The 13039-nt window shown below is 44.4% G+C and overlaps 1 protein-coding gene across 1 annotated transcript in view; it reads right to left on the reverse strand.

The window, feature by feature from the left end:
* Positions 1-13039, reverse strand: part of LOC132820338 (glypican-6-like) — a 207406-nt gene that overhangs the window by 81753 nt on the left and 112614 nt on the right. Inside the window, exon 6 of the mRNA XM_060832360.1 lies at positions 333-476. Coding sequence (XP_060688343.1) covers positions 333-476 — 144 coding nt within the window. The remainder of the gene's footprint in view (positions 1-332; positions 477-13039) is intronic.

Raw genomic sequence — 13039 nt, forward strand, 5'->3', positions numbered from 1 at the left:
CAACTTACAACATTTCTTGTCATTGAAGGCTCCCGAATCTTGTCATCATTACCCTTCATCCTCACAGGAATATGCTGGTCCTGAAATCTGGTCAACTGACCTTTAAAAGACTCACATATGTCAGATGTGGATTTACATTCAAACGTAATGAACAGTTTTACCACTTTAAGTTCTCTCTTCTCCAACAGACCCCACACAACCAGATGTTAATTCATCTTTCCTTCTGTTTTACCAAGGGCTTGCAAATATTATTTTCAACACTTCTTGGGGATATGGCTCTGCTCATCAGACATCAGGACACTCTAATACAATTATAAAGCATCTAAGCTTACCAGTCTGTCAAGGCTCGTGCCAGCTGCTGTTGTAGGGCGCTCCTCAGGACTATAGGGTCTGAATCGAGCATTGAATCCATCGGCTACCGATCGAGCTGAGCGACTCGCTGACCAAGTCTTCGGTTTGCCACAGCCTTGAAATGCCTAGATTGAAATAAAGTTGACAACTCATCAGATACACCATGACTTTATAAAATGTATTAAATTGGCCTGTCCATTTTTTGCATGGTTTCTAAATGTTTAGAATCAAGTTCAACTGCCATATAGAGAAAGTTAGTGACCAAAGTGGAAAATCACAGAATGGGGACAAGGTTAGCTGCATATTCTGTTTGTGCCTTTGATTTCCAGCATGTGCAGTTCCTTGTTTTTATTGTAGTGTTTAATATTCTAGGAATAGTGATTCAAATCCCATCATAGCAGATGGTGAAATGTGAATTCAATAAAATCTAAAATTAAAAACTAGTCTAATGGCAACCATGTAACCATTTAGGGAAGGAAAACCGCCTTCCTTACCTGGTATGTCCTTCATGTAACTTCAAATCCATTGCAAAGTAGTTGTGTCTTAACTACCCCCTGAAGTGGTCTAGCAAGCCCAAATCAAGACAATTAGGGATCGGCAGGAAATTCTGACCCAGCTAACAACACCCATCCCAGGAATGAATATCAAAAATTCTGATTAAGCAAGTTATCATTTATTTAGTTTGTTTAATTGGTTTCAAAGGTTCACACATCTAGGAAACCCCTTTGCCTGTAGTTTGCCAAGAAGATACACAAGAGGCTCCCTAAATTCTTCTGGGATAAAGAGTTTAGTAAATCTCTGCTAAGGCATTGAATCTCCTATGTGGATGGATGCTGAGTGCGCCTTCAATACATCTTAAACCAAACTATTTGCAAGATGGCATGCACCAGTGTCATAATTTTTGGTTGCATTGTGTCTGCTTGTTTGGACTTGTTTCTGAGGAATCACCTTTGTCATTACAAAACGGAACAAATTAGAGAAAACATACAATACAATATCCTGACAGGCATAAAATTCAAAACAGGAGAAGAATTACAAAAGACTTAATTCCTAGATGTGACAGTTAGACATACAGTTAACAGAAAGCTTCAAACCAGCGTCTACATAAAAACAACACACAGATCAAATATTTAACTTAAGAAGCAATCATCCCAACACCCACAAAGGGAGCTGTATCAAGACATTATTTCAATGAGCCACATTACACTGCAGCACCCAGGAACCACAAAAATCAGAACAGAAGTATCCATACAACATTTTCAAGAAAAATAGGTGCCCAATAAAAATGCGATCTGCCAATTTCTCAGAAACAAACCCAAACAAGCAGACACAACGCAACCAAAAACTATAGCCACATTACCTCACATCAACGACATATTAGAAATGACTTCCAGACTACTCATACCCCTTGGCATCATGGTCGCCCACAAACCTATCAACACACCTAAACAGCGACTAATAAACCTAAAGGATCCAATAGATACCATCCGCAAAACTAACATCATTTACAAGATACCATGCAAGAACTATAAAAAAAACACTACATTGGACAAATCAACAGGAAACTTGCCACCAGGATACACGAACACCAACTGACCACCAAAAGATACGACCCACTATCACTAGTTTCTATACATATAGACAAAGAAGGATACCAAAGAACAAAAAAATTTACAGCCCAGGAACAGGCCCTTTGGCCCTCTAAGCCTGAGCTGATCCAAAACTACTGTCTAAACCTGTCACCCAATTCCTAAGCATCTATCTCCATCTGCTCCCCACCTACTCATGCATCTGTCCAGACGCATCTTAAATGAATCTACCATGCCTGCCTCTACCACCTCTGCTGGCAATACGTTCCACATGCCCACCACCCTCTGTGTGAAGCACTTGCAGCGTGTATCTCCCTTAAGCTTTCCACCTCTCACCTTGAAAGCGTGACCTCTCGTTATTGAATCCTTCACCCTGGGAAAAAGCTTGTCTCTATCCACCTTTCTATACCCTTCATGATCTTGTAAACCTCAATCAGCTCCCTCCCCCCCCCCCCCAATCTCCTTTTTTCTAATGAAAACAAACCTAACCTACTCAACCTCTCTTCATAGCGAGCACCTTCCACACCAGGCAAGATCCTCGTAAACCTTCTCCATACCAGGCACCCTCTCCAAAGCGTCCACATTCTTCGGTAATATGACGACCAGAACTACACCGTATTCTAAATGCGGCCGAACCAATGTCTTGTACAATTTTAACATGACTTGCCAACTCTTATACTCAATACCCCGTCCGATGAAGGCAAGCATACTTTATGCCTTCTTGACCACTCTACCCACCTGCACAGCAACCTTCAGGGTACAATGGACCTGCACTCCCAGATGTCTCTGTTCATCAACTTTTCTCAAGGCTCTTCCGTTCATTGTATAATTAGTTCTAGAATTCATCTTGCCTAAATGCATCACCTCGCATTTGTCTGGATTGAAATCCATCTGCCATTTTTCCGCCCAACTCTCCAGTCTATCTACATCCTCCTGTATTCTCTAACAATGTCTTATGCTTTCTGCTCCTCCACCAATCTTCGTGTCACCTACAAACTTGCTGATCATACCAACAGTGCCCTCTTCCAGATCATTTATGTATATTACAAACAACTGTGGCCCCAACACTGACCCCTGTGGAACACCACTGGTCAGCTTTCTCCAATTTGAGAAACTCCCTTCAACTACTACTCTCTGTCTCCTGTTGCTCAACCAGTTCTTTACCCACCTAGCTAGAACACCCTGCACACCATGTGACTTCACTTTCTCCATTAGTCTACCATGGGGAACCTTATCAAACGCCTTACTAAAGTCCATATACATGATATCAACAACTCTTCCTTCATCGATCAACTTGGTCACTTCCTCGAAGAATTCTATTAAGTTGGTAAGGCACGATCTCCCCCGCACAAAACCAAACTCACAGATAAGCCCGTTCTTTTCTAAAGATAAATAGAGTGTATCCCTCAGTACACTCTCCAGCAACTTTCCCACCACCGACATCAGACTCACTGGTTTGTAGTTACCCGGAATATCTCTACCACCCTTCTTGTATAGGGGGACAACATGAGCAAACTTCCAGTCCTCCGGCATCTCATCTGTATTTAAGGATGCCACAAAGATATCTGTCAGGGCCCCAGCTATTTCCTCTCTCGCCTCCCTCAGCAACCCAGGTTAGATCCCATCCGGTCCTGGGGATTTGTCCACCTTAATAACCTCTAGCCTACCCAACACATCTTCCCTACTATGTCAACATGATCCAGACTAATCAAACTTCTATCTCTAATCTCAAGACTCATTATGTTCCTCTCCTCAGTGAACACTGATGTAAAGTAATCATTCAGAATCTCACCCATTCTCTCAGGTTTGACACACAGCCTTCCTCCGTTATGTTTTAGTGGACCAATCCTTTCTCTAGTTTCCCGCTTGATTCTTATATAATGCTTTGGGATTCTCCTTAATTCTGCTTGCTAAAGCTATTTCATGACCCCTTTTAGCTCGCTTGATTCCTCGTTTAAGACTTGTCCCACTCTTCTGATATTCATCCAGAGCCCGTTCTGTTCTTAGCTGCCTGGACCTTGTGTACACTTCCCTTTTCCTCTTGGTTAGTCATACAATTTCTCCTGTCATTCACAGTTCATGAATTTTGCCTTTCCTATCCTTTGCCTTCAATGGGACATGCCTATCCTGCACTATCTTTGAAAGCCTCCCACATATCAAATGTGGACTTCCCTTCAAATAGCTGAGTCCAATCCACATTTCCGAGCTCATGCCAAATTTTGATAATAATTAGCCTTAGTCCAGTTTAGTCCACTCTTCCCTTAGGGCCACACTCATCTTTATCTACGAGTATTCTAAAACTTACAGAATTGTGGTCACTGCTCCCAAAGAAATCCCCCACCACAACTTCTACCACCTGGCCTAGCTCGCTCCCCAGTACCAGGTCCAATTTGACCCCTTCCCTCGTCAGACTATTGACATACTGCTCTAGAAAACTCTCCTGGATGCTTCTTTCAAATTTTAGCCCATCCAGACCTTTGACTGGGATACATTTAGCATCAATGTTGAGAAAATTAAAATCTCCCATCACCACTACCCTATTGCCTCGACATCTTTCCATAATCTGTTTACCTATTTGTTCTTCTACCTCACCCTCACTGTTGGGAGGTCTGTAATACAGCCCCAACAATGTAACTGCACTTTTCTTATTTCTCAACTCCACCCATAATGCCTGACTACCCAAGCCCTCCATAGTGCCCTCCTTTAGCACAGCCATGATATCATCCCTGACCAGCAATGCAACTCCACCCCCCTCCCCCCTGCCTTTTTACTTCCCTCCTTCTCCTGTCTGAAGCATCTATATCCTGGAACATTTAGTTGCCAATCGTGCCCTTCCTTCAACCAAGCCCTGTAATTGCAATAACGTCATACTCCCAGGCACCAATCCAAGTCCTGAGTTCATCTGCCTTACATACTATACTCCTTGCATTAAAGTAGTTGCATTTCAGGCCACCAGTTCTTTTGCGTTCATCTGCTGTCTGCCCACTCTTCTCTTTATTAATGATATCTTCATGATTCTTACAGTCTCTAGTCTCCACCTCCCTGCCTACTTGTTTTCTCCTCTGGTTCCCAGTCTCCTACCATAAACCTACCCAACAGTAGTCAAAACTCCTCCAAGAACATTGGTTCCAGTCTGGTTCAGATGTAGACTGTCCATTTTGTAATAGTCCCACCTTCTCCAGAACTGGTCCCAAAGTCCAACAAATCTGAACTCCTCCCTCCTACACTATCCCTCAAGTTATGTGTTTATCCTGCTTATTTTTCATTGCTATGCTGGATAGCACGTGGCACTGGTAGTAATCCCGAGATCCCTATCTTTGGGGTCCTCCTCTTTAACTTGTCTCCTAGCACCCCCTGATTTCTTCTTTAAGGACCTCACCTCGTTTTTTACTTATATTGTTGGTGCCTATATGCACCAAGACAACTGGCTGTTCACCCTCCCCTTTTAAAATGCTCTGCAGCTGATCGATGACATCCCTGACCCAAGCACCTGGGAGGCAACATACCATCCGGGAGTCCCGTTTCCGGCCACAGATCCGCCTACCTACTCCCCTCACAATAGAATCCCCCATGACTATGGCCCTATGAGTCTTTTTCCTGCCCTGCTGAACAGCAATGCCCGCCACGATCCTGGCAATTGCTGCCCTCCCCTGGTGAGCTATCTCCCCTAACAGTATCCAAAACGGTATGGCTAATTTGGAGGGAGATGACCGCAGGGGACACTAGCACTGCCTTCCTACTCTTTTTCTCTCTTTTGGTCACCCATTCACTGTCTCCCTCAGCAATCCTAATCTGCGGTGTGACCAGTTCACTAAATGTGCTATCCACGCCCTCCTCAGCATCGCGGATGCTCCACAGTGAGTCCATCCGCAGCTCCAGAGTCGTCATGCGGTCAAACAAGAGCTGCAATTGGACATACGTCTTGCAAGTGTAAGAGTCAGGAGTGTCCGACACGTTCCTAATCTCCCACATCAAGCAAGAACGACTTTGACTGGGACAACACATACACAACCTCGGACAGATGAAACAAAGACATGCACGAGAATTCTTCGAGGCATGGCATCCTAACCAGATCTCCATCAATAAACACATCAATTTAGACCCTATCTACCTTCCCTTGAAATAAAGAACTGGAAATGGTTTCACACACCTTAAGAAGCCAAGACCTGTAAATAGAGATGTAGGACATACCACCAGCACTTCACTGGAGACTCTCACTGATGATGTTACCTAGTCATGGTGACGAATCGTCTGAAAACAAACCCTCAAGCTCAGTGAGCTAACTTACACACTATAGGGATTCTACGAAAACTAATGTCTATGAAAGTAGATGCAATTTAACCCTGAAAAATGAGATGATGCACTTTGGAAAAAGTAAAAGACAAGAGAGTACTCGATCAGGACACTAGGAAGCTCAGATGGATCTTGAGGCACTTGTCCACAGATCCTGAAGGTGACAGGATAGGCTAATAGGGCGGTTACCGAGGTATATAGGGCATTTGCTTTTCTCAGTTGAGGCATAAATTATAATTCTGGATCAATGGTGCTGGAAGAGCACAGCAGTTCAGGCAGCATCCAAAGTGCAGCGAAATCGACGTTTCGGGCAAAAGCCCTTCATCAGGAATCTTTTTTTTAAAAGCCTACTGCACCTGGTATTCCCAGGCGGTCTCCCATCCAAGTACTAACCAGGCCTGAGTCTGCTTAGCTTCTGAGAGCAGGCGTTTTCAGACTTGTTCTTTTTTTAACCGCATAGATTATAATAGCAGGGAACTGTAAAAAACTTTATTTAGACCACAGCTGGAGTACTGTGCATAGTTATGGTTGACAGAGTATAAGAAGGATGCAATTGTATTAGAGGAGGTGCAAAAGAAATTCAGCAGAATGTTGCCACAGTTGGAGCATTTTAGCTATGAAGAGAGGGTTAAAAGACTGTTATCTTCCAAAGAGCAGAGAAGGCTGTGAAGGGACTTGCCTGAAGTGTATAGATTATCGTGGTGCATGGTCTGAATGGATAGATAGCAGCTGCCTTCCTTAGTTCAAAGCTCAATAACAAGGTGAAGGGCAGGAGAGGGTATTTTATTTTCAACGAGAGAGTGATGGGAATATGGAATGCAGTACTGATTGATGGCACTAGAGGCAGAAAACCTCATAAACTTTAAAAAGTAACTGGATGAGGACCTGAAATATCATAACATTGAAGGCGATGGACTAAGTGCTACAAAGTGAGAGTTGTGTAGATAGGTCGATGGAGATTCAGTAGGCCAAAGGGCCTCTGCTGTACTGTAGGAATCTATCACTGCACACGTAGTGTCAAGCTGTCTGTGGAATGTGCTGGACACCCGTCTGAACAAATTACCGTTTGGACAAAATTTTAGACTGACTCTCGGATCCAAAATCTCTTGCAGAACCGTTGTCCCACATCTTCAGCTCACTCTGGAACTTCCTTTCTCAGAAGGAAATGCCATTCCATTCTGCACATGGTTTCTTGTACGGGTCGCTGCTAAACATCCTTCACTTCCTTGACCTCATCCACCATCTGGACACAGTCAAAAGTTAAATGACACCAGGCTATAGTCCAACAGGTTTATTTGAAATGGCAAGCTTTCAGAGCTCCACTCCTTCCTCGGGCATGGTATGATAGGATGTATAAGATCCAGTATTTATTGGCACATGTTGGACTACAACCTACTATTGTTTGATTTTTGACCTTGTCTACTGCCTTCCAACTTTGGCATCTCCACATCTAAACACAAGACAGAATTCCATCCTACCATCTGGAGGTAGGGCATGTCACCATGACAGCCTATCCATGTGAGAATCCTCTTCTTTACTGTTGGGGGCCTGAAGTGGAGGGTGTTACATGAAACAGTCCCATGCGACAAAAGATGATCGCGACCTGTCAGGCTACCTCTACTTTTTTTGTGGCCTTGAGGAGTCCATGTCCCACATCTGAACAAGGTTGCAGCAGATTGCAGCCCCATTCCACCAGGTAGGCTGCTCCTTAAGTTTTGTTTTCATTTCAACCCCATGCTCCTGATTTGCCTTACTCTCTTCTGTGCCTTTGTTTGCACCTAAATGTCTCAAATCTGGGGGTACACAGCATCCACAGGTACACTTTAGGCATTCCTCAACAGCTGGTTATTGCAGCCTTCAAGGTACATAAATAGTATTTTGAATTTGACAAATCTACTTGTAAGTTTTTATTTTTTTTTACATTGCCCTTTTAAAAAGATGTTATTTTAGTTAATTGACTTAACTAGTTCTTTGTTTAGCAAGAGTAAGCAGATAACCTTCCTGCTTCTGTACGTTTTTGTTTTATACTGTTTCTCTGTGATATTGCTGTTAAAATGAACCAATTCATGTTTCTCTGTCATTTATCCACCCATTCCATCAATCTATCCAAGTTCTTTTGAAGTTTAACAATATTCTTCTTACAGTACACAATGCATCTACGTTTTGTGCCATTTTGTTGAGAGCTAGAGATTCTATGCCCATTTGGAAGAAATTCACTACCTGTGTTTTTGTGGTTCCCAGTTCATTAGGTATTTCTTTGTCAACACTGAAAATGTGTTGCTGGAAAAGTGCAGTAGGTCAGGCAGCATCCAAAGGAGCAGGAGAATCGACGTTTCGGGCATGAGCCCTTCTTCAGGAACACATTTTCAGCTCTGATCTCCAGCATCTGCAGTCCTCACTTTCTCCTATTCCTTTGTCAACAGTTCTGTAACTTCTCCTTGAAGCCTCCTTCACCCCCTCTGCCCTTGGGTGTCTTTCTGCTGTTAGCACCCCTTTACCTCTCCTGCAGTATTCTTCTCCCCACTCTCACACTACTTGGAGCACACTCCTTTATCATCCCCAGCCTCTACTCCCCCAGTAAGTGCATCCACCCATTTCTACACACCCTCCCCCATCACATGACACAGCAAATACTCTGGCACCTGTTGATTCCTAAACTGTCACACTTACTTTCCTAACTACTTGTGTCCTCCAATCATATATTTTTGTTGCTGATAAGAATACTTCTGCTTCAGTTTCTTACCTTGTAGACAAAAGATACTTGGGAGGCTGGAAAGCAACATAAAAAAACAGCAGCTCCTCCCTGCCTCTGCAGTGAATTCCCACTTAAATTACAATTCTGACATACTTCACAAAATAATCTCCTCAGATCATTGTGCTTTCCTACCAAGATAGGATATTTCTCTTGGCTCTTGCACATGGTTGTGGGTGTCAATGTAAAAACCAGCATTGCCTTGACAACGGTTAAGAGTCAAACACATTGCTGTCCTGCATTTGCATATAAGGCAGACCAGTTAAGGATGGCAGGTTCCCTTCTCTAAATGACGTTAGTGATATTTACAACAATAGTTACACATCATTTGACCAGATTCGAATTCCAAATTTAACTGAATTCACATTTCACCATTTGCCATGGTGAGATTTAAATCTAATGTCTCCAGAACATTTGCCAGGGCCTCTGGATTACCAGTCCAAAGACATCGCAACGCAATTGCCTCCCCTGAGTGAATATCCACTTGCTCATCCTTTCCTGATATACAGTTATAGAGTCAAAGAGAATTCCAGCACAGCAACAGGCCCTTCAGCTCTCCAAGCCTGTGCCAATCCAGATCCTCTATCTAAACCTGCTACCTATTTTCTAAAGATCTGTATCCCTCTATTCCCTGCCCATTCATGTATCTGTCGAGATACATCTTAAATGATGCCAGTGTGCCCGTCTCTACCACCTCCACGGGCAACGCATTCCAGGCCTCCACCACCCTTTGCGTAAAGAACTTCCCACGTATATCTCCCCTAAACCTTTCCCCTCTCACTTTAAACTCGTGACCCCGAGTAATTGAGTTCTGTGAAAAAGTTAATTGCTATCCACCCTGTCTATACCTCTCATGATTTTGTAGACCTCAATCATAAGACCATAAGACATAGGAGTGGAAGTAAGGCCATTCGGCCCATCAAGTCCACTCCGTTATTAAATCATAACTGATGGGCATTTCAAAGTTACTTACCCGCACTCTCGCTTACCCATATACTGCTTTGGATGCTATTGGGGGGGGGGGGGGGTGCTAGCAGGGGTAAGTTGCAGTGACAGGGTCTCTGGCACGAGGTCCGGCTCTGAGGCTCAGAAGGGAAAGGGGGAAGAGGAGGAGAGCGCTAGTTATAGGAGACTCTATAGTTAGGGGGACGGACAGGCAGTTCTGTGGACATGGGCGAGACTCTCGGATAGTTTGTTGCCTCCTGGGTGCCGGGTCCGAGATGTCTCGGACCATGTCTTCAGAATCCTTCAGGGGGAGGGTGTGCAGCCAGAAGTCGTGGTACACATTGGCACCAATGACATAGGTAGGAAGAGGGGTGGGGAGGTCATTCAGGAGCTCAGGGAGTTAGGCTGGAAGCTAAAAGCTAGGACGGACAGAGTCATCATCTCTGGGTTGTTGCCGGTGCCACGTGACAGTGAGGCAAGGAATAGGGAGAGAGTGCAGTTGAACACGTGGCTGCAAGGATGGTGTAGGAGGGAGGGCTTCAGGTATTTGGACAATTGGACTGCATTCTGGGGAAAGTGGGACCTGTACAAGCAGGACGGGTTGTACCTGAACCAGAAGGGCACCAATATCCTGGGAGTTAGGTTTGCTAGCACTCTTCAGGGGGGGTTTAAACTAATTTGGCAGGGGGATGGGATCCGGACTTGTAGTCCAGCAAGTAGGTTAGCTGTTTTTCAGGATGTCCAAGAATGTAGGGAGGCTGTGGAGAAGGTAGCACTGACAGGGAATACTTGCGACCACAGAAATGGGTTCAAGTGTGTATACTTCAATGCAAGGAGTATCAGAAATAAGGTGGGTGAACTTAAGGTGTGGATCGGTACTTGGGACTATGATGTTGTGGCCATCATGGAAACGTGGATAGAAGAGGGACAGGAATGTTTGTTGGAGGTTCCTGGTTACAGATGTTTCAGTAAGATTAGGAAGGGTGGTAAAAAAGGAGTGGGGGTGGCATTGCTAATTTGAAATGGTATAACGATTGCAGAAAGGAAGTTTGAAGGGGATCTGCCTTTGGAGGTAGTATGGGCTGAAGTCAGAAATAGGAAAGGAGCAGTCACCTTGTTGGGTGTTTACTATAGGTCCCCCAATAGCAGCAGAGATGTGGAGAAACAGATTGGGAAACAGATTTTGGAAAGGTGCAGTAGCCACAGGGTGGTAGTCATGGGTGATTTCAACTTCCCGAATATTGATTGGAAGCTCTTTAGATCAAGTAGATTGGACAGGGCGGTGTTTGTGCAGTGTGCCCAGGAATCTTTTCTGACTCAGTATGTAGATTGTCCGACCAGAGGAGAGGCCATATTGGATTTGATACTTGGGAACAAACTGGGACAAGTGATGGGCTTGTTAGTGGGTGAGCATTTTGGTGATAGTGACCACAATTCTGTGACTTTCACCTTGGTTATGGAGACAGATAGGTGCGTGCAACAGGGCAGGTTTTACAATTGGGGGAAGGGAAATTACGATGCTGTAAGACAGGATCTGGGGAGCATAAGTTGGGAGCATAGGCTGTCAGGGAAGGATGTCATTGAAATGTGGAACTTTTTCAAGGAACAAATACGACGTGTCCTTGATATGTATGTACCTGTCAGGCAGGAAAGAGGTGGTCGTGTGAGGGAGCCGTGGTTGACCAGGGAGGTTGAAAGTCTAGTAAAGAGGAGGCTTACATAAGGTTGAGGAAACAAGGTTCAGACAGAGCGTTGGAGGGATACAGGATAGCCAGGAGGGAGCTGAAGAAAGGGATTAGGAGAGCGAAGAGAGGGCATGAAAAATCTTTGGCAGGTAGGATCAAGGATAACCCCAAGGCCTTTTATGCGTATGTGAGAAACATGAGAATGACGAGAATGAGGGTAGGTCCGATCAAGGGCAATAGTGGGAGACTGTGTATTGAGTCGGAAGAGATAGGAGAGGTCTTGAATGAGTAATTTTCTTCGGTATTTACAAGTGAGAGGGACCGTTTTGTTGAAGAGGAGAGTATGAAATGGACTGGTAAGCTAGAGGAGATACTTGTTAGGAAGGAAGATGTATTGGGCATTTTGAAAACTTGAGGATAGACAAGTCCCCTGGGCCTGACGGGATATATCCTAGGATTATGTGGGAAGCAAGAGAGGAAATTGCAGAGCCATTGGCAATGATCTTTTCGTCTTCACTATCAACCGGGGTGGTATCAGTGGGGTGGTATCAGGGGACTAGAGAGTGGAGAATGTTGTGCCCCTGTTCAAAAAAGGGAATAGGGATAACCCTGGGAATTACAGGCCAGTTAGTCTTACTTCGGTGGTAGGCAAAGTAATGGAAAGGGTACTGAGGGATAGGATATATGAGTATCTGAAAAGACACTGCTTGATTAGGAACATCCAGCAAGGATTTGTGAGGGGTAGGTCTTGCCTCACAAGTGTTATTGAATTCTTTGAGGAGATGACCAAGCATGTGGATGAGGGTAGAGCAGTGGATGTAGTGTACATGGATTTTAACAAGGCATCTGATAAGGTTCCCCATGGTAGGCTTATGCGGAAAGTCAGGAGGCATGGGATAGTGGGAAATTTGGCCAGTTGGATAGAGAACTGGCTAACTGGTCGAAGTCAGAGAGTGGTGGTAGATGGTAAATATTCAGCCTGGAGCCCAGTTACAAGTGGAGTTCCGCAGGGATCAGTTCTGGGTCCTCTGCTGTTTGTAATTTTTATTAATGACTTGGAAGAGGGAGTCGAAGGGTGGGTCAGTAAATTTGCAGACGATACAAATATTGGTGGAGTTGTGGATAGTGAGGAGGGCTGTTGTCAGCTGCAAAGGGACTTAGATATGATGCAGAGCTGGGCTGAGAAGTGGCAAATGGAGTTCAACCTTGTCAAGTGTGAGGTTGTCCATTTTGGAAGGACAAATAAGAATGCGGAATACAGGGTTAACGGTAAGGTTCTTAGTAAGGTGGAGGAGTGGAGGGATCTTGGGGTCTATGTTCATAGATCTTTGAAAGTTGCCGCTCAGGTGGATAGAGCTTGTAAGAAGGCCTATGGTGTATTAGCGTTCATTAGCAGAGGGACTGAATTCAAGAGTCGTGAGGTG

This window comes from Hemiscyllium ocellatum, chromosome 11 (genome assembly GCF_020745735.1).
Source record: "Hemiscyllium ocellatum isolate sHemOce1 chromosome 11, sHemOce1.pat.X.cur, whole genome shotgun sequence".
NCBI lineage: Eukaryota > Metazoa > Chordata > Chondrichthyes > Orectolobiformes > Hemiscylliidae > Hemiscyllium > Hemiscyllium ocellatum.